Source organism: Pelobates fuscus, chromosome 6 (genome assembly GCF_036172605.1).
Source record: "Pelobates fuscus isolate aPelFus1 chromosome 6, aPelFus1.pri, whole genome shotgun sequence".
Lineage (NCBI taxonomy): Eukaryota > Metazoa > Chordata > Amphibia > Anura > Pelobatidae > Pelobates > Pelobates fuscus.
Genome location: NC_086322.1, coordinates 194,418,252 through 194,446,211, shown reverse-complemented (window position 1 = coordinate 194,446,211; position 27,960 = coordinate 194,418,252). Strand labels below are relative to the sequence as shown.

The 27,960-nt window shown below is 37.3% G+C and overlaps 1 protein-coding gene across 1 annotated transcript; it reads right to left on the bottom strand.

Annotated features, from left to right (window-relative positions):
* Positions 1 to 166: 166 nt before the first annotated feature.
* HPGDS (hematopoietic prostaglandin D synthase) lies at positions 167 to 27,455 on the bottom strand. Its single transcript, XM_063458619.1, has 6 exons — positions 27,348 to 27,455; positions 13,412 to 13,553; positions 6,718 to 6,810; positions 4,427 to 4,536; positions 3,042 to 3,140; positions 167 to 404 (listed from the first exon to the last, which is right to left on the bottom strand). The coding sequence occupies exons 2-6, from the start codon at positions 13,542 to 13,544 to the stop codon at positions 240 to 242; spliced, it is 600 nt and encodes a 199-aa protein (XP_063314689.1). The 5' UTR covers positions 13,545 to 13,553; positions 27,348 to 27,455; the 3' UTR covers positions 167 to 239.
* Positions 27,456 to 27,960: the final 505 nt, after the last annotated feature.

The following is a 27,960-nucleotide window of genomic DNA, read 5'->3' as shown; positions in this document are numbered from 1 at the left end:
ACTAGCACACTCGCATAACAATAGGTGTAAGCACTAACTCCTTTATCACCACCCATCACATATCAACTCTCTTTAACAAGGGGGGGGGGGTGTTTATTCCTAGACCAGAAGATCTATTAAATCAGAATAAAATAAGATTATGAAATAAAAACAAAAGTCAATGATATTTTTCTCTGCATGCAACCTTTTATTAATTCAAGTCAAATCCATGCACTAAGCAGATCTTCTTCTGTGAGAAGTTAATGCTCCGTCTTAGGACGTCTTTCTAACCATGATGCAATTGATGGAATGGATTGAACTCTCTTCTTTAGAGCTTGTAGGTTTGGGAGATTTTTTGCAAAGTTTGGGTCAAAAGCTTCAAGACCATCACTGAATGTGTCCCAGTAAAAGTCAGCCCAGGTTACCTAAAGGACATAGAAGGCACAAATTAAAAATGTAGATGCTTTGCTGTTAGATTAGTTTAGAAATGTCATGTTTTATCTCCTGCTATGACTGCCTGTGTATAAATAACCATGGATTACAGGATGTTCAACATCTAGTGGTCTACCTTTTAGACACCCCTATTCTATACTGCATACAGGCATCTTTTAATTCCCAGTCCACATTCAAAAACCTGTATTAATAAAGCGCAGCACAGATTACATGCAATATTTTAGCTATATAGTCTGTCTGAGTTGAGATGAATATTGCAGATGTGGTACAAATCTACTCTGGTTTAACCAAAATGTAAAGTCATATAGATCTGAATTAAAGAGATACGGGTCAGATTAAATGATTAGTGATTGAACCCAATAGGCAATTTCTTTTTGGGGGCGGGGTTTACATAGATCTAAAGAACAGTTGCAGGTATTTATAAAAGTAGCATCTGGATGTTATGGGCTTTCTCTTTTAATGCTACAGGTATTAGACGTATTGCCCATTCTTACTGTGATAGGTAAGACATTTGTGAATAACCCAGACTGTATTTTTAGAAAGAGGGACATCCTATCAGCCAATCCTCTTTCTTTCTTTCTACATATGTGGAGATCTTGGTGCTAGATCTGAAAATGTCTCCTGTCTTGTGTGAACAAGTGGGTTTTGATGGGAGTGTTTTAATCATTGTACTGGATGGGTAGAATCCATTTTCAGTATGCTCTGACTTTGCCAACAGCCTGATTTGTTTTTAACAAAATTTTTCTTTCAACACTAGGAATTTCACATATACCGGCACACTGGTTTTTGTACATAAAATTTACATTTGGCAAGCTGTTAAGCAAAAGGAAGTTGTTAACAGTTCCCACTTTCAATATTCTTTCTTATACTTTTGACCTTGAGAACCACAGTGACACATGTTCATATGCCCCACCTACATTATGCCTTGCTCCTACATGTCCCACCCACTGAACTTCCATGGCTAATTGGGAGATCTAAGATCTCCATCACCGGCCAGGCCGCCTGGATGCTGAGGGGTAGGAAGGAGAACTTGGTCTACCTCATTCTACTGTATCACAGTGTTGCCGGTCATTACCACGACAATGCCCTGAAAAACTCACTGGCATTGGCTAAAGAGTTTCTGCACCCACTGGGGCTGCAGACAAGCAGATTTTCCTACCAGATTCCCTCCTTCCTGGCCAAAGATAAGTAACGGATGGGTGAGTAAACTTTATTATTTTAAATTTTTTTGAATAAACACTACAGTCCCTATGTCGTTGGCACCAACTATAGCCCCTTTCCACCCTGCACCCATTACAGCTTTTATTTCTTTACGAAGAACTCCAAATTAGGTCAACTACTGCAAGTGACTTTGGCTCAAGAATGCTTGTAGAAGTTAATGTACCATAGTCAAAGTGAAGTATTTATTATTTCTATATCAACCACAGTATTAGTCTTTCATGAAAAATACTACATTTTGCAAATAATTTTCTTGTTCCCTTAATAAAATGAAAATGTTTAACTAAGTAACATTAAGTACAAAATTATCATACACTAATGGCATTGATAAAAGGTTACACGGATTGCGAGAACTTAAGGCTGCACATATTTCTTTAGAATGTGTTTTTGCCTACTGTTCTACCATATGAACCTTTATGGGTGTTGCATTGGGATTGTTGGTGCAGATTGTAAACTAATTTGTCAATGGCTTTCTTCACCTCTTGTCTCTTAATATTCTGTATATGAATTACTTGTTGTTCAATATCCACATTCTACATTTGTAAAGCACTGCACAATGTTAGTGCTCTATAAATAAGTAGTTAAACATGCATAGTATGTAACAGAGCTGATTCCACAGGTTTCTGTGAACTACTTTTGCTCAGCTATTAGAGAAATGTAATTCACAATTACAAGACTTTAATGGGTCTAGATCAGGCACTTCCAAAACCTTCTTTAAAATAGACCACTGTAAAACATGTTCTTTGTTAGCATTGTTAAAACTAATTTCATACTTTAAAGGGAAAGTCAAGCTTTAAAAAAAAAAAATGCAAATTTTGATGCACTTGAGCAAGTCATATGTAATTGTGCATTTATTATTTTTCTAACGTATTTGCCTTAGTCCCTAGCATTTATCCCCTTCTACAAGTGATGTACACCCTTTTTGCTTAGTACTAACTTCCTTGTTTATGCCGGGCAGTCTCTAATCAAATAGTTTTCTTAGAGAAGATTTGTGGACACTACACATTTGGAACCTAAAAAAACATGCAATGCAAATATATATTGGTAAAATGTAAATTACTACATAGCTAAATACTGGATCACATTGTGTTTGGAGGTGGTCCCAAAATGTGCTTATCTATTTCAAAGAAGTGTTTCTTCCTGTGAGAATTAGATGTCTGTCTTTATCTAATTTGCTGTCTTGCAATAATAGGCAATAAACAGAAAATGAGAACTTCTAAAGTAAATACACTTTTTTATAACGGGTTTGTGATAGGGGGCTACGATACAACTATACATATTCAACTTGTTCCCAATGTAAAACCTGTAAAGGCATGTACATATGACTAATTTAATTGATTTTAAGCACATTTTTAAATATATAACAAAATATCATTTAAATGTTTACTTACATAGTCACCAGCAAACCATGTCTTATCTCCCAAGCTTTTCTCCAAAGCAGCCAGTAGAGTCGGAGAACCATTTTTTATGTATTCCTCTTGTTTTTGTTTCTAAAGCAAAGATATCAGAATTAGTTTTTTTGGTTATTTAATTATTTAGGCTTTTAATTGCATTTTAGGCTCCCATATAAAATACTCTTGCAGAGTAAACTTTTTTCCAAGAGTTATCCAGTAAACATTATATTTTACTGATAACTATATTCCTATTCCTTGTGAATAGTGATAGGGTGATTGACATCTGAAGGATTTGTGGAATTGTTATTCTTATTACCATAAAAATAGAAAAAATAAAATAAACAGTGGGCACTCTGCTACTTGAATTCATATTTAAAAGTTGCTAGTTGTCCTGGACCCACAATCCAGACAAAACATATGAAAAATGAAAGGTCCAGCACACCTTATCAGTTGAGCATTTGTTTTTTGGTTTATTTTAAAGACACAGGCAATGGCACTGATTTGTGAGGGTATTTTTGACTACATGTGTGCACAAATTCTTTTTAGCTGATACGAACAAATCACATTTCTTTTAATCTACGTCTAAACAAATCGATCCGTCCAGGTTTTACCTGTGCAGTCTTATTTATTCAACAAGATCATCATTGAATAAGACTGCACTTATAAATCCAGAACTGATAGATTAGTTTGGCCGTAGATTAAAAGGAATTTGATTGGTTTGTACCAGCTCAAAAAAAAAAAAAGTGTGAACAAGTCTATTTTTTTTTTAACTTTATTTCTGGCTATCTTATGCCTCGTTTCCACTGAGCGGATCGGTTCGCTATTTTGGGTGTTTCCATTATGAAAGTAGTCCATACAAGCGAACCGCACTGATCCATTCAGGGTCCTGCTTCAGATGTAGGGCCATAGGAAATGGAACTGTTCGGTTAGGGTGGAGCTACTATACAATCCATTGAGTGGTGGACAGGAAGAGCATTTTTTCTAAACCCCGCATGGCCCTGAAAGGTCTAACTTGCAGTGGAAACGCTCACCAGTAGGGGCTGGTCTATTCTAAACCTTCCAAACTGTACCAACCCGAACTGATCCGCTCAGTGGAAACGAGGCATAAGTTACTGTTCCTTGACCTATGTGTTATTCACATTTGGATTACCAGCTTAATTTCAGGTTAGTTTATATTATTTGCCTATCAAACTAACTGTGCCAGTTTATGTATTCCAGCTCTTCAAATCTGGCTATCTGCTGATTTTAGACTATTCATCTTTTCCTGCGTGGAGCGACAATAGCAGACAATCGACCATTTGTTGTATTTAAAAATAAAATTTAAAAAAAATGTACTTTTATTTCCAAAACTTATCACATTTGTCATTGCAAAAAGATCTTACTTTTTTTGCTTCATCTGGTTCAGACCAGGGGAAAGCAGATATAAAATCATCAAAGGAATCTATTAGAGCATCAATACGAAGATTATCCAAGTCTGTCTTTCCAACAAGTCCTGTGGAAGAAAATAAAAAAATTAAACCACTTATCAACTTGCAAACGTATTGAAAAAAATCCTGATTAAAGCTTAATTGTCTACGTTGAGATATTCCCAAATGCTCTGGTGAACATACACATAAAAGTTTGGGGAAATAAATTGTACGCAAACCCGTACATGTACAAATTTTAAGATGTGATTGCATTTGATGCAATCCTGTTTTTTTCCCTAAGACAGTCACACTTTTTGATATGTCCTGGCAAAAACGGATCCTAGGAACTTTTCCTCTTTCTGAAATTTTCCAAGCAACTCTGTTTACAATAAGGACAATTACACAGCTGGGCTAATTTCAGCATAATATACCCATTTTAAACTTCTTGCATTGGGGACAAATGAGTGGATGATCATATAGGTGTCCCAGTGATGTCTCCCAAATATCTAGCACCTTCCTGTCCCTAAAGTTGTGATGTATGAAAAAGCTCTAGTTTAGATCTCTTAAACATACATCTTGTTCCTTACAATAATCTTGCGCCGTTATTTTTTATACTAGTCATTCTCTGTGCAACATGGTGCTCTAAGAAAACGCCCACTAAATTACACCGTTTTGGGGACAGTTATCAGTCTTGATTGAAAGGGACTTACAATTCAGTTTTTAAGCAAAGAGAAGAGCAAGTACATATTTACTATTTGTATGAAATGGGCATTTCTACATAGAAACATAGAATGTGACGGCAGATAAGAACCATTTGTCCCATCTAGTCTGCCCAGTTTTCTAAATACTTTCATTAGTCCCTGGCCTTATCTTATAGTTAGGATAGCCTTATGCCTATCCCACGCATGCTTAAACTCCTTTACTGTGTTAACCTCTACCACTTCAGCTGGAAGGCTATTCCATGCATCCACTACCCTCTCAGTAAAGTAATACTTCCTGATATTATTTTTAAACCTTTGTCCCTCTAATTTAAGACTATGTCCTCTGGTTGTGGTAGTTTTTCTTCTTTCAAATATAGTCTCCTCCTTTACTGTGTTGATTCCCTTTATGTATTTAAATGTTTCTATCATATCCCCCCTGTCTCGTCTTTCCTCCAAGGAAATATATAGAAACATAGAATGTGACGGTAGATAAGTCCTACATATGATCTATAAGGTGGCATCAAAACGTGAGAGGGGGGGGGGGATTTTTTTGTCTGAAGGGACATTAGAGAGGTTATTTCACCATAGCTTATGCAATGATCATTGGCACTTCTGCTTGGATGTGCCTTATCACAAAGTTATAGTATCATTTAATAACTAAGATATTAATAACAGAATACATATCTTTAATATATAATCTATGCATGGAATTGGACTAGTAAATGTCATAAACACTAGTTGTCTGACAAACTTGCAAAACTACCACACAAAAAAAAAAAGCCCTACCTATTTCTTTTTTCTATGACCGTTTTGACCCATATTATGAAATACACTTTACAATGCACCACTGCTCCCAGCTTAGTAAATAAATATTTAGGCACTGACCTGTTCACAATTTAGATTATAAATCATTCAGTTTGCTTAAATCGAATGACTGCTTAATTCCAGATAATTTAATTGCTATCAGAAAATCATTTATTTACTTCTACAATAGATGGGATGCAATGATAACAGTATACTGGTGATAGTACAGATCCCCATGTTGATAGTCGCATACTCTTGTTCAACAGATGTTCTAGCCAACTCACCAAGGATGTCATTCAAAAAATACAAATGTACTTGACTATATATTATGTGCTTGTACTTTGCATCCTGCAATTAATAACTTTCATTTAGTTAGCACTCTTTAGTGTCCTGGTACGAACTTACAAACAGACCTGCACGTATGTGTATATAAGAGATTAATAAAAAAATGTATGATTTTAGAAACACAATTCCATCGACTTTTAGTAAGATGCACTGCTAGTAATGTCTTCACACGTGCATTAAAGCAGGTTATTTGGCCATTTTTATTTATCTATTTTGTCCCAATTACCACACAGGAGAAAATAGAATTGTTGCTTCTATACCAACATTTCAGAATCTGTGTAAAATATTGGAAGATACAGAATGCTGCATGCGGTCTATTTTCATATGCTACCTATGCATCCCTTGCTTCAAATAAATGGTTTGCTAGTAATTTTCATTCAAATGTGCATGGTTATGAAGGGGTTTACCACACATTACCTGCTTGTTTTGCCAGGTATCTTGCTATAGCAATGCTTTGGTGATAAACAACTCCATCAATTTCCAAAATCGGTAGTTGTCCATATACAATAGCTGCAAAAAAAAAAAAAGCAAGACATCCGTAATGATGACTTTGTAGAGGAATGATCAAAGCTGTAATGAGGAAATCCTCAGAGAGCTGGAATAAAGTGGAGTTTAATTGATTTGTTTGTACTTGTATTATTTTTTGTATTACTTTAATTGTTTAATACTTTAGTGCTGTAAATGGGAGGGTGCACACTCCAATTAAATGTTAAATGAGCTTTTGAACATTGTACAAGCTTTAAAATCTGAATATAGCGCCTGAATCAAGCTTTGAGAAAACTGCAAATTAAAGGCCAATATTGGAAACAATGAAAATTAATTAATCTGTAGGTGTCCGCTTACAGAGATAGTTTCATTCCAATACTGTACTGTCCAAATTGTAAACAATTGCATAAAAAAAAAAAGGTATTTCACTAAATATTCTTGCAATTACCATATATTTTTTTTTATCTTTACCAATGTCATTGGCAAGTAAACATCTAGTTGATAAAAAAAAAACCACTAACTTTGTGGATATAAAATATTTTTTTTTTTTTTTTTTTTTTAATAAAATTGATGTCCATTAGTCTATTTCAGCACATCTGTTAGAAACATTACACATTCACTTCCCACGAGCAACACGTTTAGACCTATGGGTGACACTTTTAACCTTGAACAGGTTCATTACTGCAGACATTTCAAATAACTGTTGATTCTGCTAGTAGAGCGGCTGCAAGGACGTAAGCTGCTCAGGATATATGCTGTCTCCTGTCCCTTAAAGTGCTCCTTGTCAGAAATAAAAATTATTTACATATCCAATTCCTCACAGGCAGAACAGGTGCAGGGATTTTTGGCTACACATGTGAGGATGCATTTTGTATGTCTCTTCCCCAGAGACCCCTCTGTAAGTCTCTCTCTCTCCCCACAGCACCTTTTGTACGTCATGCTGCTAAAGAAGCTTTGATGCATTGAGCAATGGAATCCACAAGACCTCTAAACGTGTCCTGTGTATCTGGCATCAATTAGCAACTGATCCTTTAAGTCCTACAAATTGCGAGGTGTGGCCTCCATGGATCGGATTTGTTGTTCCACACATCCCATAGATGCTCAATCAGATTGATATCTTTGAATTTTGGAGGCCAAATCAACACCTTGAACTTTTTGTCATGCTCCTCAAACAATTCTTGAACCATTTGGCAGTGTGCATTATCATCCTGGAAGAAGTCATTGCTATCAGTGAATACCATTACCATAATGGGGTGTATGTGGTCTGCAACAATCTTTAGGTAGTTGTCAAAGTAACACACCCATAAATGCCAGGACCCATGGTTTCCCAGCAGAACATTGTCTCCGCTGGCCTGCCTTCTTCCCATAGTGCATTCTGCTGCCATCTCTTCCCCAGGTAAATTATGCACACGCACCTGATCTAAAGGAAAAGGTGATTCATCGGACCAGGCCAGGTAGACCGGGGTCATCATGGACACTCTGAATGGTCTGCAGCTACACAACCTATATGCAGGAAACTGTGATGCATATCTTTCTATCATGGCAGCATTAGTTTTTCAGCAATTTGAGCTACAGTAGCTCTTATGTGTAATCGGATGAGACGGGCCAGCCTTCGCTCCCCACATGTATCAATGAGCCTTAGGCGCACATAACTGATGCCGGTTAACCAATTGTCCTTCCTTGCACCTTGTTTGATAGTTACTAACTACAGCATACTGGGAACACCCCACAAAACTTGCTGTATTGGAGATGCTCTGACCCAGTCATCTAGCCATCACTATTTGGTCCTTGTCCATCACTCAGATCTTTTCACTTGTATATTTTTCCTGCTTCTCACACATGAAATTCAAAAATGACGGTTCCCTTACTGCCTAATATATCCCACCCCTTGGTAGGTGTCATTGTAACAATATAATTAATGTTGTGGCTGATCAGTGTATATCGATGGGCCAGAATGTATTTTTTTATTTTTTTTACACTAATCACTGTTTATTGTATTGTTATGTGTTAATTTAGGAAGGTTAAACTCTGATTATCACTTTTGACTTATATTTTTTATTTCTAAAATACTGCCATCTGCACAATTTCTTCCTGTTTATACAGATATGATTTTTACAATAATCTTTATAACAGTGAGAAATCTATAAATGAGGAAACCGTGTTCCAAATGAAAATTATTTCACAAACATTATCACTTTTACCCCACTAAACTGTAGCAATGCCATACTCAAAGGATTAATTATTCTGAAATTAATGTTTTTTTTTTTTTTTTTTTTTTTTTTTTTAAATTTAGTATCATGCTCTGACATTTACCAAGTAAATTACTGAAATGTGCATACATATTTGCCTGCCTTTTTCACAGGAATGTAAGTCAAATGAGAAAACTCCCAACCTTCTGTGACCATTGTTCTTGATAATAAAAATGAGAAAATGTCATGTGAACTGAAATACAGTGTGCCTTTTGTATCTAAACATAAATGTATTTTAAATTAGAAACATAGTGTCTCAAATGTAATCTCTTGAAAGTCAAGTGACAAGACAAAGGGTCAATGTTTGTCAAGTCAAACTGGCTATGAAACGACATAGCAAGCAGTATTCTTTTATCCATACATTTTTAGGTACAGGGTGAAATTGAGTTTTTAAAGGATTCTATAGGCACCCAGACCACTCCATCTCAATGAAGTGGTCTGGGTGCCATGTACCTTCTTGCAGCTGAAAACATTGCCATTCTGGCACACGAGCGCTAGCCTCCCAATGTATTCCTATGTGAAAGCATTGAATTGGCTGAGATCAATGTGTAAAGCCAGAGACCAGTGCTGTGAGGGTGAAAGGGTAAATGAACATTACATTTTCAACCATGGCAGCAGGGGCTCGGTACCAAAACAGTATCCATATCAGCACCATAGTGGAAGGAACACACATTTGTATTCCTAACACTATAGTGTTCCTTTGCCCTCCTATTAGTTACGGTTTCATACTAGGAAATAACAGCCTTGACATTAATATGAAAAAAGGTCTGTTGTGCAGGAGAAATGTGGGCTGAGAAATAGTGTGGGTGTTTGTGCGCACTCACACAAAGTGAATAACATTTATTATATCATTAGACCATTTATTTTATATCACTGGCACCTTCAAGGGATGAGATAGAATTTGGGAGCAAGTGAACAGTCAGTGAATTTCATGTGTTGCAAGCAGGAAATATGGGCAAGCAAAAAAGATCTGAGCGACTATGACAAGGGCCAAATAGTGATGTCTTGACGACTGGGTCATTGTATCTCCAAGTTTTGTGGGATCCTCTCGTTATGCAGTGGTTAGTACCTAGCAATATTGGTGCAAGGAAGGACAACTAGTGAACCAACATTAGGGTCATGGGTGCCCAAGACTCATTGATGCATGTGGTGAGCAAAGGCTAGCCTGCGTGGCCGATCACACACAGGGGTTACTGTAGCTGAAATTGCTGAAAAACGAATTATTTATTTATAAAATATTTTACCAGGAAAGATACATTGAGATTTCTCTTGTTTTCAAGTATGCCCTGGGTCCACAAATCATTGCATTGTTACAGTTAGTGTACAATAAAATACAAAAACAATATTAATATACAATATATACAAAATTTAACATATAACAGGTAGGAAATATATGCAGGTAAAGGTGTCAGAATACACAGTGCACTGCACTGTGCAGAGTGCCCATAATTACCCCTATCCATTGCCAAAAAAAGTGCATTCGTGGAGACATAGGCATGAGAACTGGTCCATAGAGCAATAAAATAAGATTGTCTGGTCTGAAGAATCACAATTTCTTTCAGATCAGGTAGATGGCAGTGTGCGTGGGAAGAGATGGCCGCAGGATGTATGTATGTATGTATAGGGTAGAAGGTAGGCCAGAGGCAATGATCTACTGGGAAATCTTCTGTCATTCATGTGGATGTTACTTTGACACGTACAACCTATCTAGGTTGAAGACCACATACACCTTCATGGCAATGTCCTCTTTCAGCAGGATAATGTTTTAATGGTTAAGTCCTCCCCTAGTGGCTGTCTTCCAGACAGCCACTTGAGGGATTTCTGGGTTCTTAGATGACTTTTCGTCATCTAAATGACGCTGGACGTCCTCACACTCTGCATGAGGACTTCCAGCGTCACCAGAATCACCATAGGAAAGCATTGAATAATGCTTTCCTATGAGGAGGTCTAATGCGCAGAGGGGGAGGAGCATAGGCGGAGCCTGGCCCAGCGCCTAGGGACATCAGCGCTGGATTCAGGTAAGTGACTGAAGGGGTTCTAACCCCTTCAGCGACATGGAATGGGAATCAGTAGGGAGGCTGGCACTGGAGAATCCCTTTAAGCAGATGGGTTTAATGTTGTGGCTAATCAGTATATGTATATTTTTTTCCCTTTTCCTTTGCCTCATTCTATTTTTTCTTTGTCTATGACCCTTAATGTTTCATCTAGTAGGTGAAATTAACTCTGTGTACGTTTTCAGTCCTCTTTGCTTTAACAGTTAATATATTACTCCCAGAGTAGCAACTTCATTTCTTAATACCACAGTATTTGTCAGTACCTTTCTTAATTACATTTTCATTATTAGCCTAAAACAAGAGAGAACAAATACAATAATAAGGGCAGTAAATAATCATTCCCTATACTCCATATCCATGAAGGACCAGTGGTGTATCCTGATTTTGTGCTGCCCTAAGTAAAACTATTTTTACACTTTCATTATAGTTAGTGCATTCACTAAGCTTAGGCACACGGGACATTTAGGGTTAAGTGAGGGTTCAAATTAGAGTTAGGTAAGTTATTTTAACCTCTCTCACTCTCTATTCTTACCCTAACCCTTGGGGTAAGGGTTAAAATAAAGTGTGAGAAATCACTATAGATATTCCGCTAATGTGAAATATCACTAAATATTAACAAGTCCCTAATCCTAACCCTAATTTGAACCCTAACATTAACCCTAAATGTCCCATGTCCTAAGCTTAGTGAATGCACTAACTATAATGAAAGTGTAAAACTAGTTTTACTTACCTTCCAGGACCATGCTGTGGAGGAGTAGCAGGAGTGCTAAGACGCATGTGCAGCACAGGGTCCAGCAGATTCCCCTCACCGGAAGTGACGAGGGTACGGGATTTTAACGGGTAGGGAAATTTGATAGAACACCGGGAGCCAGAATATGATGTTATATTACAGCTTCCGGCATCACTCTGCGGCGCGCGAGGGAGCTGAGCAGAAAGCTCAGGGGAAAGTACTCCCTCACCAGCGCCACCCGCACAGATTTTTACTTAGCCGCAAGGCTAACAAGACATTTGCCCTGGGCATTTGGGGGCGGCTTTTTTTGCCACCCCCTGGAAAATGCCTTGTTTGCCTCGCGGCTAATACATCGAAGGACATCAGTTTACATGGGTGGTGCTCATCTTTACTCATATTGTCTTCTAGCACAAAGTGGGAGGACAGAGTTCAGCCGAATTACTAGCATCTTATTACTTTAGAGGAACATGTGCACAAGATTTTGTCAATGGAGCAATACTTTCTACACTTGGATATTTCTGTTATAGTCTTCAATTAAATTGCTGCAGACCAGTTTAGCAGCATACATTCACTTAGCATTGAAAATATGAAATTTGGCGATTCAATCCCATGTATTGAGGATATATTCATCTATCATTGGCCTTGAAAACTGGCTAGATGACAATAACATTTCCCCCATATTAGTACAAAAGAGTTTTTAAACCTCCCCATGCCCACATTTGCTATGCCATGTGGATGCATTTTGGCTAAACAGCGAGCAGCCAGCAGCTTGTAAAATGCTAGGAACTGGGCAGATGTTGCTGCCCAGTTGCTAATAACAAACAGGGGAGGACTTGAACAAGTCCCTCCCTCCCCCAGTAGCCACACTAGGGTAGTTGTGGAATGCATAAGAATGAAAAAGCAGGTAAATATAAAGAAATCATATGTTCAGCCTGCAGAGTGAGGCAACAGTCTCATGCAAAGCTAAAGCTTTTGAGTGAGACCGTTGTCTATTTAATAGCCTGGAGGGATCTAGTGGGACTATGCCCCAACCCACTTCCAGGGGGACAGTAGTTCCTCCTGGTTAAATAATAGCCAATATTTTCTTTTCCACAAGCAGCGGACCTGTTTATTGGGTTCTGCAGGTAGAATTTCAGCTGGCATTAAATCCAGTCAAAATGTAATAACAATACTGACCAAAACCTGTCAATAATTTTCAAGTGGATTTTGCTTATAAGTGTGCATCATTCCTGACACCCAATCTGGTTTAGATGTTGTACATCCACGGAGTTACATGTTGCTGTGACTGGAGATGCTTGTTTTATCTTATTACCATGAAATCCATTGAATATTTACTAAAGAGTCAGATATACAGTCATGCATTTTCTCCTATAGAAAATCTAGGATTCTAGGTTATTGCGAACATCGGCCTCAAACAAAATTTCTTAAATTCTTGCCTTACAGCTCCCAAGGTTAGTGTGCCTGGTAATTTAAGACTACATTTATACCACCATCTGCTAATATATTAACAATTTCATATGTTTTACTAATGCAACACTATTTGAATAAGCTTCAATCAATTAATATTGCAATATACTCATTTGAATACTTACAGGGTTTTAGTGCAGGCCATTCTGAAAATTCAATCCTCACATCCTCATACTCAGTGTTCTTATAGGCAAAGATGTAACGGATAAGCTCGGCTCTTCCTTTGAAGTTAAAATATGTCAGCTTATATGTCGGCATGGTTGTTTTCTGGAAATAAGTAACAGAATTAACATGTACATTAATTTTAAAAGGGCATCTTTAAACAATAGACGTGGAACAAGATAATATATCGTATTTCTTAAAGTAATATATCTGGTGACATTTACTTCATTAGTATTACAAAAAAAAAAAAACACCTATGTATGTATCATGTTTACATATTTTGCAGTACACTAATAGGCATTTTTATGTGCCATTTTTTTTGTTTGCTAGCAAGGCAAGTAACATCACTTTCTGCCTGCTTTCCCAATGTTGAGCGGTATGAGATAAGCCAAATGTACATGCAAAATAGTAACAACAGACTGAATGCAACAAACTCTAAAAGCAGATTAGATTACCATCTTATTTAAAGGACCACTCTAGTGCCAGGAAAACACACTCGTTTTCCTGGCACTATAGTGCCCTGAGGGTGCCCCCACCCTCAGGGACCCCCTCCTGCCCGGCTCTGGAAAGGGGAAAAGGGGTCAACCTTACTTTTTTCCAGCGCTGGGCGGGGAGATCTCTGCCTCCGATCCTCCTCCGTTCCACCCCGTCGGCTGAATGCGCACGCGCGGCAAGAGCTGCGCGCGCATTCAGCCGGTCTCATAGGAAAGCATTTACAATGCTTTCCTATGGACGCTTGCGTGCTCTCACTGTGATTTTCACAGTGAGAATCACGCAAGCGCCTCTAGCGGCTGTCAATGAGACAGCCACTAGAAGATTTGGGGGAAGGCTTAACCCATTAATAAACATAGCAGTTTCTCTGAAACTGCTATGTTTATTAAAAAATGGGTTAACCCTAGCTGGACCAGGCACCCAGACCACTTCATTAAGCTGAAGTGGTCTGGGTGCCTAGAGTGGTCCTTTAAACTAAACGTAATCCTAGCAAATTTGCAGCAGAAATAAGCATAACAGAAAGTGATAACATGTGCCATGAATAATCACACCAAGTAGATCTATGTATATACAAGTATGTAACTAAGACAATATGCAATTTAATTAATCAAAATATCCACTGTTTAAAAAAAAAAAAAAAGCAAATATTGATACTACATAACTGATAAAAGGTCTGTTACTCTGTATGTATATATATATATATACACACACACACACACACACACACACACACCTGTTCTGTGTTTTTCAATGATGACCAAATGTACAATAATTGCATCTTGCGTCTACCCACATTGTTGTATTTTTATGTTTTTCTGTTATAACATTTTTGAAAAATATAAAGAATGTAAAATGAATTGTCACATTAGTGAATAACCCTGACTTAGTTAATGACTGCTGGAACACCACGGTTCGTTGAATACATATCTCAGATTTTTACAGATGTATAGTTATATACTATTTTTGATAATCCTGCCAGACGTTGAATTAGTACAATCTACAAGAAAATAGGCAAGGTGAGAAACGGGTAACAATTTTCACATGACTTGGTTATTGATTAGCCAGGTATGACTTGCAATAAATATCTAACAGACTGTAACTAGCTATTTTATGTAAAGGAAATGATATGCTGCTGTTGCAATACATATTGTCAGTAATGTAACATGTGCTTCTGGTTAATAAAGCCTAAATCAGATAAATACATATTACCCTACAGACATCTAAATTATTGTAGGTACTTCTATGAATAGAAAAAGGCTACATAATTAGTATTGCTCAAAAGACCGTGGCAGATAAATCATTGGCCATTATTAGTTGGGAACAAGATCAGCTCTTGTAATTTCTATCAATTCATTCAATCATTTACTACCAAGGACTGATGGAAAAGAAGGGGGCTAACAAATGACTGAATTGTGTTGAATCTACTTATGGACAGATGTTATAACTATTTATTCTGATCCAACTCATTGTGAATGTATATTGTAAATTTTGTAAACCTAAGTGTTTCTAGTTATGATGATTTTCTATAGAATAACCCCTTATGAAGTCCAAGGGTAATTAGTAGGTGTATGTGTTTATTGAGAGAGCCAGATGTTTGTAAACATTCAGGACATTACATAATACCTTTACATACTATTTCAGTGACATATATTACTTAAGACCATACAATCAAATAAGCTAGGCAGTAAAATATCAGCTAGTCAAGGGTCCCAAATATTGTGAATAATTTGTGGGGTTGTTTAAAAAGGCAGTAAGGCAATCCACAGTGATAGGGTCTTTTACTGGCCCCGGGGGTTGTAGACGAATAAGTGAGAGGTGAAGAAGGATAATTTGTGTAATGGTGCAACCCTTGCAGTAAGCTTGTTTTCTGAGGAGTTTAGAACAAACACAGAAGTATATATAAAAGAACTGAAAACTTTTTAAAAGCTTACTCTTTGGCAGAAGGAATGGTGGCAGATAAGCTTTCAGAATAAGAAAGATTGTTATTTCAAGGATCTTGGCAACATCATATGCACCAGTCCAATTTATCCGAGCAAGAGACAGGGATACGCTGTGAGCTGAGAGAAGTCGGTCAGGGTACAGGGATAGATAATAATGTTCCATTGTTAGATTATATTCTAATAGGGTCTCAAAGATTATAATCAAATAGGTAGCAGGGAGAGGATAGGGAAGCTTCCATATATTGCAAATATTGTTTTTTCTGTAAACGCCATAGTTCTACAAAGAAAGCCCAGGAACAAGGTGGTAGACCAAGAGAACAAAGAGAAAGATTTGGAAAGAATCAATCACTTTCAAAAAGAAGAAAAAAGACAGAAGGTTCTAGTTTGGGTTCTCAAGAAGAAAACAAATAGGGATTCTATTTAGAGGGAAACCGTGTTTCAGAATTCAAAACATTTTATATATTTTTTAGATTAGTGCATTGATGTTTAATGTTGTTATCAAAACATCTTCTCAAATTATGGTTGTGACTCAAGTGCTCCATATGAATGGGAGATGAAGTCTTGTCTTGGAGATGCAAGTAAGAGTGGTTTCCAGCACAATGCAAGTGAAATTGATAGCTGGTACTATGTACTGTGCACATCTTTCTAATGTTGTATGCAAATTAGAAATCCTCTGTTTTTTGGCCTCCAAATGTAGGGATTAAAGGGTTACTCCAAGTACCATGACGACTTACAAGGTTGCTGCTGGAGATATAACCACCTCAATGTGCATATCTCGATGCATAGAATGCCACTGTTTAGCTGAGAGCATTCACTCTGCACCAGAAGAGACCAAGAGCCTGGAGGGGACCTAAGTAAGAGGGCAAGCCATTGCAAACGTTTGACCCATTACTGGGGAACAGTACCTAGGTTCTCGTATCATAATAGCCACTACAATGGGCTCTAGTGGTTATGATGCTTTGAGTAAACCTTTAACATTAAGTTTTTAGAGCCATTTCTACCTTTGTATTAAATGCATGACTCTCTATACTGCAAACCCTTCTGATTTCCTGCAGGGTAGTTTGCTTAAACATAGCACAATAGCTGTAATGTCCCTTATGTAAACATATATTCTAACTGATTGAAGTGCTTCTAATTCAAAACAACTCAATTATCTTCTGAAGTCAAGCTAAAATTTTACCAATTCAATACATTAACCCTGCTATCACTTGGTAGGATTATGACTGATCATAGTTTAAATCTATACCTGTTAGTAGATTAATAGGTAGACAGCAATTAAACAGAATTAATTTTCTAGAATTGTCAGTATAAAAACAGTCTCTGACATTAATACATGTGTATTAATTAGAAAATGTATGAATATCCATAAAGTAGAGCAACAATCTATACATACATATACACACAATGGCATTATATCTAAATACCTGATAAGGTGTTCCTGCTCTCTAGGAAAAGAAATGAAGCATTAGCCATAGGGGGCCAGGGAGTTTTAAACTGCAACATTATGTTGCCATGGTGTCACCCAGTACCATGGAAATATCACCATTGTACACGGATTGCCATGCTCATTTGGGAATTACATCTCTACTGAAACAAAGTCCAAACGGCATATAGCTCTACAGAGTAATTAATGAACCCAATTGGATTCACCGCAAGACTTAATAGAAGACCTTTTGTGGAACATATGGCAGAATAAAAACAATTATTCTAAAAATAGAAGCATGACAACAAACATCCTAGAGATGCGATAACTAAACTGTTCAGGAAACACATTTGTAAAATACAATCCCCATGAAACTCAATCATCCCTTCAGAATACTGTTCACAAATATTTGCCGTACCGGAATTAGCCATCAATGCTCAACTATTGCAGGAGTGTCATTCTGAAGTGGAAAGTAAACAGATCTTTGAAATGGAATCATCAAACAACTATTAATTTGTTTAGGACAAATAAACAGCAAATTAACCATATGTCCCAAGTGTCCCTATTTAGGAGCGACAGTTCCTAAATCCTTCGGTCTCTCTTTTCTATCCTTAGGTTTTTTTTAATAGGAACTCCATGTTGTTGGTGTGTCTAAGTATATAACAGAGCCCCACAGCTCTTTAAACTACAATAACAGTGTTTAGAAATCAGTCTGTGTACAAAGGATATACTGTCCTTCTTCTAAATTGAATTTTAGTGATACAAATGGTTATCAGTAAGTCAGCTGAAATGTCTCAGAACAACCACTGCCCTGGCCTCACCCATCTTACACCCCTAAATTTAAAGGGACACTATATTCACCAGAACAACTACAGCTTAATGTATGTATTCAACTACAGCTTATTGTATGTATTCAACTACAGCTTATTGTATGTATTCTGGTGAGTATAATCAGTCCCTCCAGGCTTTCTGCAGTAAACACTGCTTTTTTGGAGAAAAGGGGGGCTAGATGGTGGTTTTAACAGTATGCTTTAAATTGTTAATTTGTCCATTTGAAATGTTGGAAGGTGTGTGTCACATGTCCCCTTTCCCTATAAACAGAATTACAATACTGATTCTTCATTCTTTATATATTTTTTTTTTTTACATAATCCAATATTATTTTATCTTGTAAAAATGTAGTTACTGTTAGTTTAATATAACAGAAAAAAAATGGTGCAGCATGGTCACTTATGAGATGATGTCGGTTTGCATGACAGCACCCAGCACAGGATGTAGATATACTTATCTTACACTTACCTTCAGCAAACTTACAGAAACCCCCCTTATTGAGAGTATATAATGGAGGATCTCCAACAGATAATTTATGGGTTTATGGCATACGTATTGCAGGATGCTCCATAGATATCTTTTGCAAGTGTAAATAGACAAAGTAGAAATCTATTGAGCAACATGTGGAAAAAAAAAAAAAAAAATCATGTTTCCTTCAGCAGTGATTGATGATGAGACAAAGAAGATGTGGTACGTGGAAGATGTGTGAAATTCCTCACATCATTCCATTTTTTCCAAACTTTAGCTTGTCTATAAGGGAAAGTAAGCTCATCTTATCGAATGATAAATTATGAATGTGCTGGATTTCGTTTTTTAAATTATTTAACAGTAATGTTTTTGTATGTCAAAAAAAAAAACCTAAATTCAATTTAACGAGACTTCTACAAACATTCCTGCTATTGACTGTAAAACGTACGGCAGTGTGTTAATAGTCTTAGGGACAACGTGAATATCCACATACAGTATCAGTACCATTGTGAAATAGTGAGAAAAAGCGAAGACAGCACTAAATAAAAAGCTTAGATTTCCAATTTCTAATCTTTAGATAACTTCAACAAACATTAAAACCATGAACTTTATGCAGTTAATAAGTTCATGACACAATCTACTTAATGACTAACTATTCAATGTAGGTTAAAGTTTTATGGAGAGCCATGTTCCATTCCTCTATTCTAAGCAATAGTTATTAGGCAACATGATTTGATAATTTTTTTTTTTTGGTACAATTCCTATGCATGTGTTTCCTTTTGTGATTCGATTCTAGGATATAACTTAATTTTATATCCATACGTTACATTGTTCCATGGGTTTTTGCTCCCCACAACTTCTACAAAGATTGGATAACAGAATGTTACTTAAACACTGGTATCCATCTTAAATACACTTTTGTTATATTAAAAGGGACTGATTAAACAATGTTTTAAAATACAGATTTGTATTCCTAACACTATTGATCCCTCTTGTCCCTGCCCTCCTTTGCACCATCCTTTTGTTTACTTGCCTGATCTCCCTCAGCACTGGTTCAGCGCTCCTCCTTCTCTGACAGGGGAACATGCGCAGCACGCTCTTGTAGACGTCCAGTGTCATTAAGGTGAACAAAAGTCTGGTAAACTTCCAGAAGCGTCTCTAGTTGCTGACTGGTAGACAGCCACTAGAGATTGTCTTAGTCCTGCAATGTAAACATTGCAATTTCTCAAATAATGCAATGTTTTACTTTGCAGTACTTAGGGGATAGGGACATTGCACCAAGACTCCCCTCGCTCATTGAAGTGGTCTGGGTGCCTATAGTGTCCCTTTAACCCCTTAAGGACACATGACATGTGTGACATGTCATGATTCCCTTTTATTCCAGAAGTTTGGTCCTTAAGGGGTTAAGGACATCTCAAGCATCACATGTATTCATTTTACAGCTTTTTTGCCTATATAACTAAAAGGACCACTCTATATCTGAATGCAGTTCTGGTGCAAGTTCATATCTGGTGCTGGCTTAACTTTAGGGATTAAACCATTAACAACTAGTTTAACCCCTTAAGGACACATGACATGTGTGACATGTCATGATTCCCTTTTATTCCAGAAGTTTGGTCCTTAAGGGGTTAAACCAGCACCCATTAGATCTGCCCCATTCCAAGTCTTTAATCAGATAGTGTGTATGGGTTCATAAAAATATCCCTCTCGGTCTTTAACTTTTTTTGCTTTTGTTCTCTTTACTTTGACTGATGAATACTGTGGTCATTACTACTGCCCGGGGAGGGGGGGAGTGAAGTCAGCACTAAAATCAAAACGTTGATTTTCAGCTTTAGATAAAGTAAGCAAACATTTAAACCATGCACTTTGTGCGGTGAATAAGTTCATGACACAATCTACTTAATGACTATTCAGTGTGGGTTAAAAGTTTATGCAAAACCAGATTTCCCTCCTTTAAGCTATAGTTAGTAGGCAACATGATTCTATTGGTTTGTTTTTTTAAGTACAATTGCTATACATTAGTGTTCATACACAAGTACATCGTTCCAAGGGTTTTCTGCCACATTTGTATAATAATAAAAAATTATTTGAACACTGGTATCCATCTTAAATACTATTCTATTTATATTAAATGATACCTCTAGCATTACATTTTTTCGTTTTGTAGTTTTTTTTTTTATCTAAATAATCAAAGGATAACTCTGGTCACCATAACAACTTCAGTTGAATTAATTTGTTATAGTGTGAGGTGCTGACTTACCTTCAGAGGTTAGTCAATTTAAGCAGAAAGTCTGTTCCAACCCCAGACTTCAATCAAGAAGCCTCAGACCAGGCGCCGCTGACCGACTGAGAATATCATAAGCTCACCATTGACAAAACACAGTGAAACAGTTAAGTATCTGTTTCACTCCATTTTGTGAATGGAGAGCTACTGTTAGCTCAGCTAACACAATAAGTGGCAGCTGGCCCAAAGCTTCCTGATTGAAGCCTCAGATTGGAACAAGTGAAAGGGCAGAGCTCACAGGTGCCTGATCAATGACTTTGGAGTTAAACCATTCGCTAACTTTTTAACCCTTTTTAGCTAAAAATTTTAAGAAAGTGTTAAAAAGTTATGGTTAAAATCCCATATAAACTGCATTGTCCTTTAAACTGTATTTTTAAACACCCCATTTTGTAAATAGTTTTACAAACAATAAATATTTATTTACAAATTGGACCCTGCTAGTGATGTCCCGAACTGTTCGCGGGGAACCATTAGCCAGCGAACATAGCTTGTTCGTGGCGGGCGAACATATGCGATGGTCGGTCCGCCCCCTATTCGTCATCATTGAGTAAACTTTGACCCTGTACCTCACAGTCAGCAGACACATTCCAGCCAATCAGCAGCAGACCCTCCCACCTCCATGAAGAATAGGGGGCGGACCGACCATCGCATATATGTTCGCCCGCCGCGTTCGCCACGAACAAGCTATGTTCGCCGGCGAACGGTTCCTGGCGAACAGTTCGGGACATCACTAGACCCTGCCTCTCTGTTCCACTCCAACCATTCTAAAAGACTTTCTTCCTGCTGGTTCATATGCTTACAATTCTATAAAATGCCTCTCCCTCCTAGCATAGAAGTTGTACATGTCACCATGAAGCTAAGCAAAGCTGTTGTAATTAAGCAAATATATATTATGAGAAGAACAGAGAATGTAGGAACCTTGCTATAAAACATGTTTACATGATCATATGTTACACGTTTTATAAAGTTATACTATAGACATCGAAACAACTTTAGGTTAATTAAGTAGTTTTGGTGTATATATCATGCCCCCGCAGTGTCACTGCTCAATTTTCTGTCATTTAGGAGTTAAATCACTTTTGTTTCTGCCTCTGCAGTTCCAGCCACACCTCACCTGGCTGTGACTCACACAGCTTGCATAAAAAAAAATGTTTAATTTACAATTGGATGTTAACTTGCTTTAGACATTTTTATCACCTGCTCTGTAAATTGAGCTGTAGTCACACACAGGGGGCTTCTGCAGGTCTAAGCAATTACCAGTGTATGAGATAAAACTATTTTGATTAAATAGACAGTGCAATAAAGGAAGTTTACACATTAGATCTCTCTTTACAGGAAGTGCTTATGAAGGAAGTCAGAAGCAGGGAGATGTGACTAGGGCAGGGATAGGCAACCTTCGGCTCTCCAGATGTTGTGGACTACATCCCTCATAATGCTCTTACACACATAATGCTGGCAAAGCATCATGGGAGGTGTAGTCCAAAACATCTGGAGAGCCGAAGGTTCCCCACCCCTGGACTAGGGCTACATAAACAAAGTGATTTAACTCCTAAATGGAAGAGAATACACCATAACTGCTTCAGTGATTTTAGTGACTATAGTGTCCATTTTAGTGTGCAGTGCCATGCACTCAAGGCTGCCAAAGCCTTAAAAGCTCTGGCCTATCGGAAACATACATACTTCATACTTTTTAAATATATAGGGCAGGGGTAGGCAACCTTCGGCTCTACAGATGTTGTGGACTACATCTCCCTTGATGCTTTGCCAGCAATATGGCTGTAAAAGCATTATGGGAGATGTAGTCCAAAACATCTGTAGAGCCGAAGGTTGCCTACCCCTGATATAGGGGATATGTAAGCATAATATTAAAGCAGCACTGTCAGTCACACCCTTCTGTCTATTGAAAAAACAGGTATTTCATAAAGATAGAATCTTTATGAATTACTAATTTTCACTGTGTTGGAATTTCACTGAAATTCTAGCGTAGTCATGTGAAATAGAGAAACAATACTTTGTCTGAATATTTTTTTCCACCTGACAATTCTAGACACTACTAAACCTGCCAGAAGAAGATGACCATGTCCACAAGGGACAGATTCAGGTAAGTAGAACTCACGTTCACCAACCTGACCCCTGGTCACCATCGGGGGTCTTTGTGAAGTCTGGAGTGCCACTTTAAAATTCCTTGGAATGACAGTTTCCCTTTAAATAATGATTTTATTTGGTAAAGTATACATTGTAGAAAAAGTATTAGTAAACTAATTTTTATAGGCCAAAATATATAAATTGGAATGTTTCTCCTTTTTTTTTTTTTTTTTTTCTAGCGCAAGTATTTTATCACTAAATTTGTAATTGCCGTGTCAATGAGCTATAATGGTTGTTTTCATGAATAAACCACAGAACTGTTCATCCTTGTCTCTATGTATTTATCAGTTACTAAATTATCTTAACTTCTTTTCTTGACAGAATAACTACATTCCTGCTGAACAGGTTCTCTGACCTTTCAGTGCAAGAACATCTGTGTTATTATTGGAGTGTTATGTGTATATTAGCTGCACTAGCATAGAATAAGATTGTATCAGTACATTCCATACAACAACAAAAATGTCAATGAGTAATTACTTATTTTGAAAGTTTGGCCAGAAAGGAGAGGACTATCCCACCTCTTAACATTGTTGAATAGAAATACTGGAAAAAACAGCTTGGGGTGTTATGACGAAGCATTGGAATACATTGAGGGCGCCTTAAATATTGCAGGGGATCCCTCATTTAACATTAGTGCTGTTACCTGTTACTAGCACAAGTATGATTCAGCCCAATCTGGATGGCATTGATACAGGCCTCCCAATTGTCCATTCATTCATTCAATCATTCATTCATTCATTCAATTTGAGACCTGGCTGAGTATCTGTATTCTGAATTAGATTGTAATGTAATTTGCTAAATGTTTAATATACAACTTAGACCAGCACTGTCACGCCCTCTCCTCTCCCCTCCCCCCATCCACAAAAAAAGAGTACTTGATATAGATAGAACCTTTTTAAAACACATTTTTTTACTGTGCTGGAAATTGACTGAAATTCCAACCCGGTCAAGGGATATACAGAAAACCAAAGTAGGAACTACTTTGCCTCTGTGTATTTCAACCACCAGACTTTTTAAGACACTGGGCGGAATTACAGTGTTAATCCCGACATAGCTGCAGGGAATTGGCTTTGTCTTTGGAGGGTTCCTAATAGGGCCTCAATGCTGTAATCTCGAGTATGATAAAGTGAAAGGAGCTGAAGAGGACTGCTGAGGGAAGATGGCCGCGACCATGAGGGACAGGGTTAGGTAAGTCAATTCCACCTTTACTTACCTGCCTCCGGGCCAGCAGACCACTAGCTGCGATGTCACCGTCGAGGGTCTTTGTGAATTTTGGAAAGTTCCCAGATGGTGACCTTGCCACTTTAAGAGAAAACAAAGCATTGCGTGAAAAATAAAGGATTAACCCCTTAAGGACACATGACATGCGTGACATGACATGATTCCCTTTTATTCCAGAAGTTTGGTCCTTAACCCCTTAAGGACCAAACTTCTGGAATAAAAGGGAATCATGACATGTCAGACATGTCATGTGTCCTTAAGGGGTTAAGGGGTTAAGGGTTACAGATGATTTTATAAGTTTTTTATTTGATGGTGTAATTTCCAAATAAATCAGTGTTTCCCTTTAAATTTTCTTTTTTTTCTCTCAGACTTTTAGTTTGCATCTGTTTTACATCTAAAAGTTGTAGGTCGTTGAACAGTAAAGGTGCTGTTTTCTATAGCCTGCTTTGCTAAATGTAAAGCAGATGTAAAGTAGAAGGAAATATGCAATAAAACAAAACAAAAAAAGAACAGATGTTGAGAGAGATGGGAGAAAGAGTAAATTAATGAGTGCACATTAGCTCATACCCCCGGAACTATTCTTGAATAATCAACTGGAGAGGATTTTGCTTATTCATCCCTATTGTGTTGTGCAGAACCTGAGTTGTCATTATGTGATGTAGTTCACATGTTTAGCAATACTCCAGGGATATTTCACTAGCCCTCCAGTATATTTTTTCCTCCCAAGCAGGTTATTTCAGTCATCTTACAAAGAAGCCGAGCATAATAACCTCCTATGGGTGTTGCAATGTATGAGGTAACTTAATAGCAACAGGTAGAAAAGGAAGATAATGAAGAAAGGCTTGGGTGTTGGCTCGTGATGTTCTGCACTGATCAAACTGTGGTTTGGTAGCGCCTTATGAAACATTATATCCTTGAAAAAATAATTAGAACATTGATAGGAGATGTTACAGACAGATCTAATGTTACGGTAGATATCAGGTATAATTTGAGTAGTGCAATTTCTGTCCTGTTCCAACACTTGGGATGTTGACAGCAGATGGATTTTGACATTACAGTGTTACATTTTAACACGATGTAGTAAATTATGTTTACATTTTATGTAGGGTTAAAGAGTGTGTAGTTTTTGTTTCTTGAACTCTGGATAGCCAGCTAGAGGTTAGCTAGATCATAAAGTAATAGGTGGTGTCTTATTAGTACCTCTTGTTCAACTGTGGAGCTAGTCAGAAGCAGGTGACGGTATGGGACACCTGGCAGAATAAACACAATGGCCCAGAATTACAATGCAATATAACTGCATATAGCCAGTGTTGTAGTGCAGCTGGGAGTGTCAGGAAGAAGTGGAGGGCATTAATAGTGTCATGGCAGCTTGTTTTATTGGGCTACCAGCTAATGGTCTCACACTAGTTACGGTTTCCAGACCGCTACTTCCATCATCCGCTAATACTACAGCTCTCCATTCTTGATTCTGCCTCAAAACATCTCACTACCTGCTACTACCTATACAACTATAACTACCACTGCTCGCTTCTCCTTGAGTTCCAACCATGTCTACTCCAGCCTCACTGTCCATTCTGGACTGATTACAACTTCTGCTGATCCAACTATTATCTTTTATTACTCACATTGTCCCTCCTCACACCCACTTCTTTCCCAAGATCTACTCTCCATTTCCACCAAATATCAGTTTTGTGCTTCATAAAGTCTCAGGAACACAACAGTGTTATTCAGTTTCCCATAATACATGGTTTTCCATTGTGTATTCTGCCTGTCTGTACATCTACCATGCATACTCTGCCTATTCCTCTGACCAAACATTTGTTAGTAGCAGTAGGTATGTATACATGCATATATACACACATACATATCGATTTATACACACACACCAAAATAAATATAAATAAATCTATTATATTCTTTATATTTATGTCTCCCATTTATAGTTCCACCTTGCCCATGTGTGTTTGTTCCTGGCCAGATATGGGATATTCACATGCTGTCCTCAAGTACATGATTAGAGCTGTCTTACAGTATGTAGAATTCACTAAATCATTTCTTACAAATGTAATACAAAAGAATGTTCCACTACTAAAGAAACACTTTACTAGATAGGATGTTTAATTGTAAGGGAACCATTTTTGCATAAATCTATACAAAACGGCTACTTAATAAGCAATACAGCCCTGCACCTCTATATATTCTATAATAGTTCAGTTTGTGGTATACAGAGATTAATGGGTGTACCTAAAGGCTCTACGTCATATATGGCTTAAATGGTGACTTTCAGAAAGTGACAATTACACTAACATGGTTATTTACTATAATGAAAATTCAAAGTAAATTGAATTTCAAAGTTAAGGCCAAGCAGCCATATTGAAATATTTTCCCAATTTGGCTATTTTGACCTTAAATTTTAAATTTGCTTTGAATTCCCAACAAATCTCACTGTAGTAAATAATCCTGTGAAAATGTGCAAATAATTACACTATATAATATATGCAGCATGGTATTAAAGCTGGTAGATGTGTATTTTGCTGGGTATTCTGAGCGAGAGAGCAGGTTATGTGAACATATGGTGTACACACATTTATGATTTTGACTAAAAATAAAGCAGGATATAACTTTTTTAAAAGTAACATTGTGAAAAGTAGACGCATCTACATTAATCAAAATAGTATTTAACTAAAACACAAATTAGTTATATATATCTATATATTTTTTACCAATATTATTAAAAAATACATTTGAATGAATTTATGTATCTAAAACCGGTTATTTAGTAATAGACTGAAACAGTATACTATACTTATTATCCATGAGTATTTTACAGTGCTTAATTCTATGGGAGAAAATAAAAATAAATCATTATTTAAATTACAGGATCCACTGCTCGGCGCCTCAGAAACTGCAAAATAGCAATGACAATGCAATTACTGTAGGTCATCATGAGGCCATGCTAATTTTAAGGACTAAGAAACTAACATATATATAACTTTAAATATACAAAACTTCCTACACATTACAAATATCTGGTGAAGTATATTATTCATTATTACTTTTCCTACATAGAAGGATGTCAGTGGCTTTATAATTACCTCTGCAATCGAAGTTTTCAGCTTTAATATAGGCAGCAACTTTCCTCTGCAAAGTCCGGCTTACAAGTGGGAACTGTTGGGCAGCAAACACAGTAGCTTATATATGTCAAACAGGAAGCATTGTATATAATGTGACTATCGCCCCCTGGAGGAAACAGTTAGCCATAGAAAATGCACTTTTTTTTTTTTTTCGCTGTCTTTGGAACTTTGGTTTTGTCTTCAATGATCCTAGATAGCAAGTTAATCATTTATTTATTGCAGTGAAATATGCAGACTTATAAAATCTTTTTAACTGACTAAATATGCTGATACTCTATACCCGGGGTAGGCAAGCTTTGGCACTCCAGATGTATACCTGTGTGTGCAGGTTGAATGTTGTGAGTAAGTTTTTTTTATTTGCCCCCTCCATCTTACGTTTTGGCAGGAGGGGGGATTTTATCCCTCGTGGTCCAATGGAGTGCGTTCTGCACAGGATCCCTGGTTGTCCAGGGGGAGCATTGTAGACTGCGCCTCTATCCTGTGCAGATCACTTCCCTCGCAGTCCTGGCATTCAGAGAGCTAGCTATAGCACTTTGAGTCAGTGAGAAACACCTAGAGCCTGAGGTACCTCTTA

What these genes read in the sequence shown, in the direction of transcription:
- HPGDS (XM_063458619.1), bottom strand. Translation starts at nt 13,544, where the DNA reads ATGCCGACATATAAGCTGACATATTTTAACTTCAAAGGAAGAGCCGAG. An exon ending in AACCAGATGAAGCAAAAAAA is followed by an intron (nt 3,141 to 4,426) that starts GTAAGATCTTTT and finishes TCTTTGCTTTAG; the next exon opens with AAACAAAAACAAGAGGAATA. An exon ending in CATGGTTTGCTGGTGACTAT is followed by an intron (nt 405 to 3,041) that starts GTAAGTAAACAT and finishes TATGTCCTTTAG; the next exon opens with GTAACCTGGGCTGACTTTTA.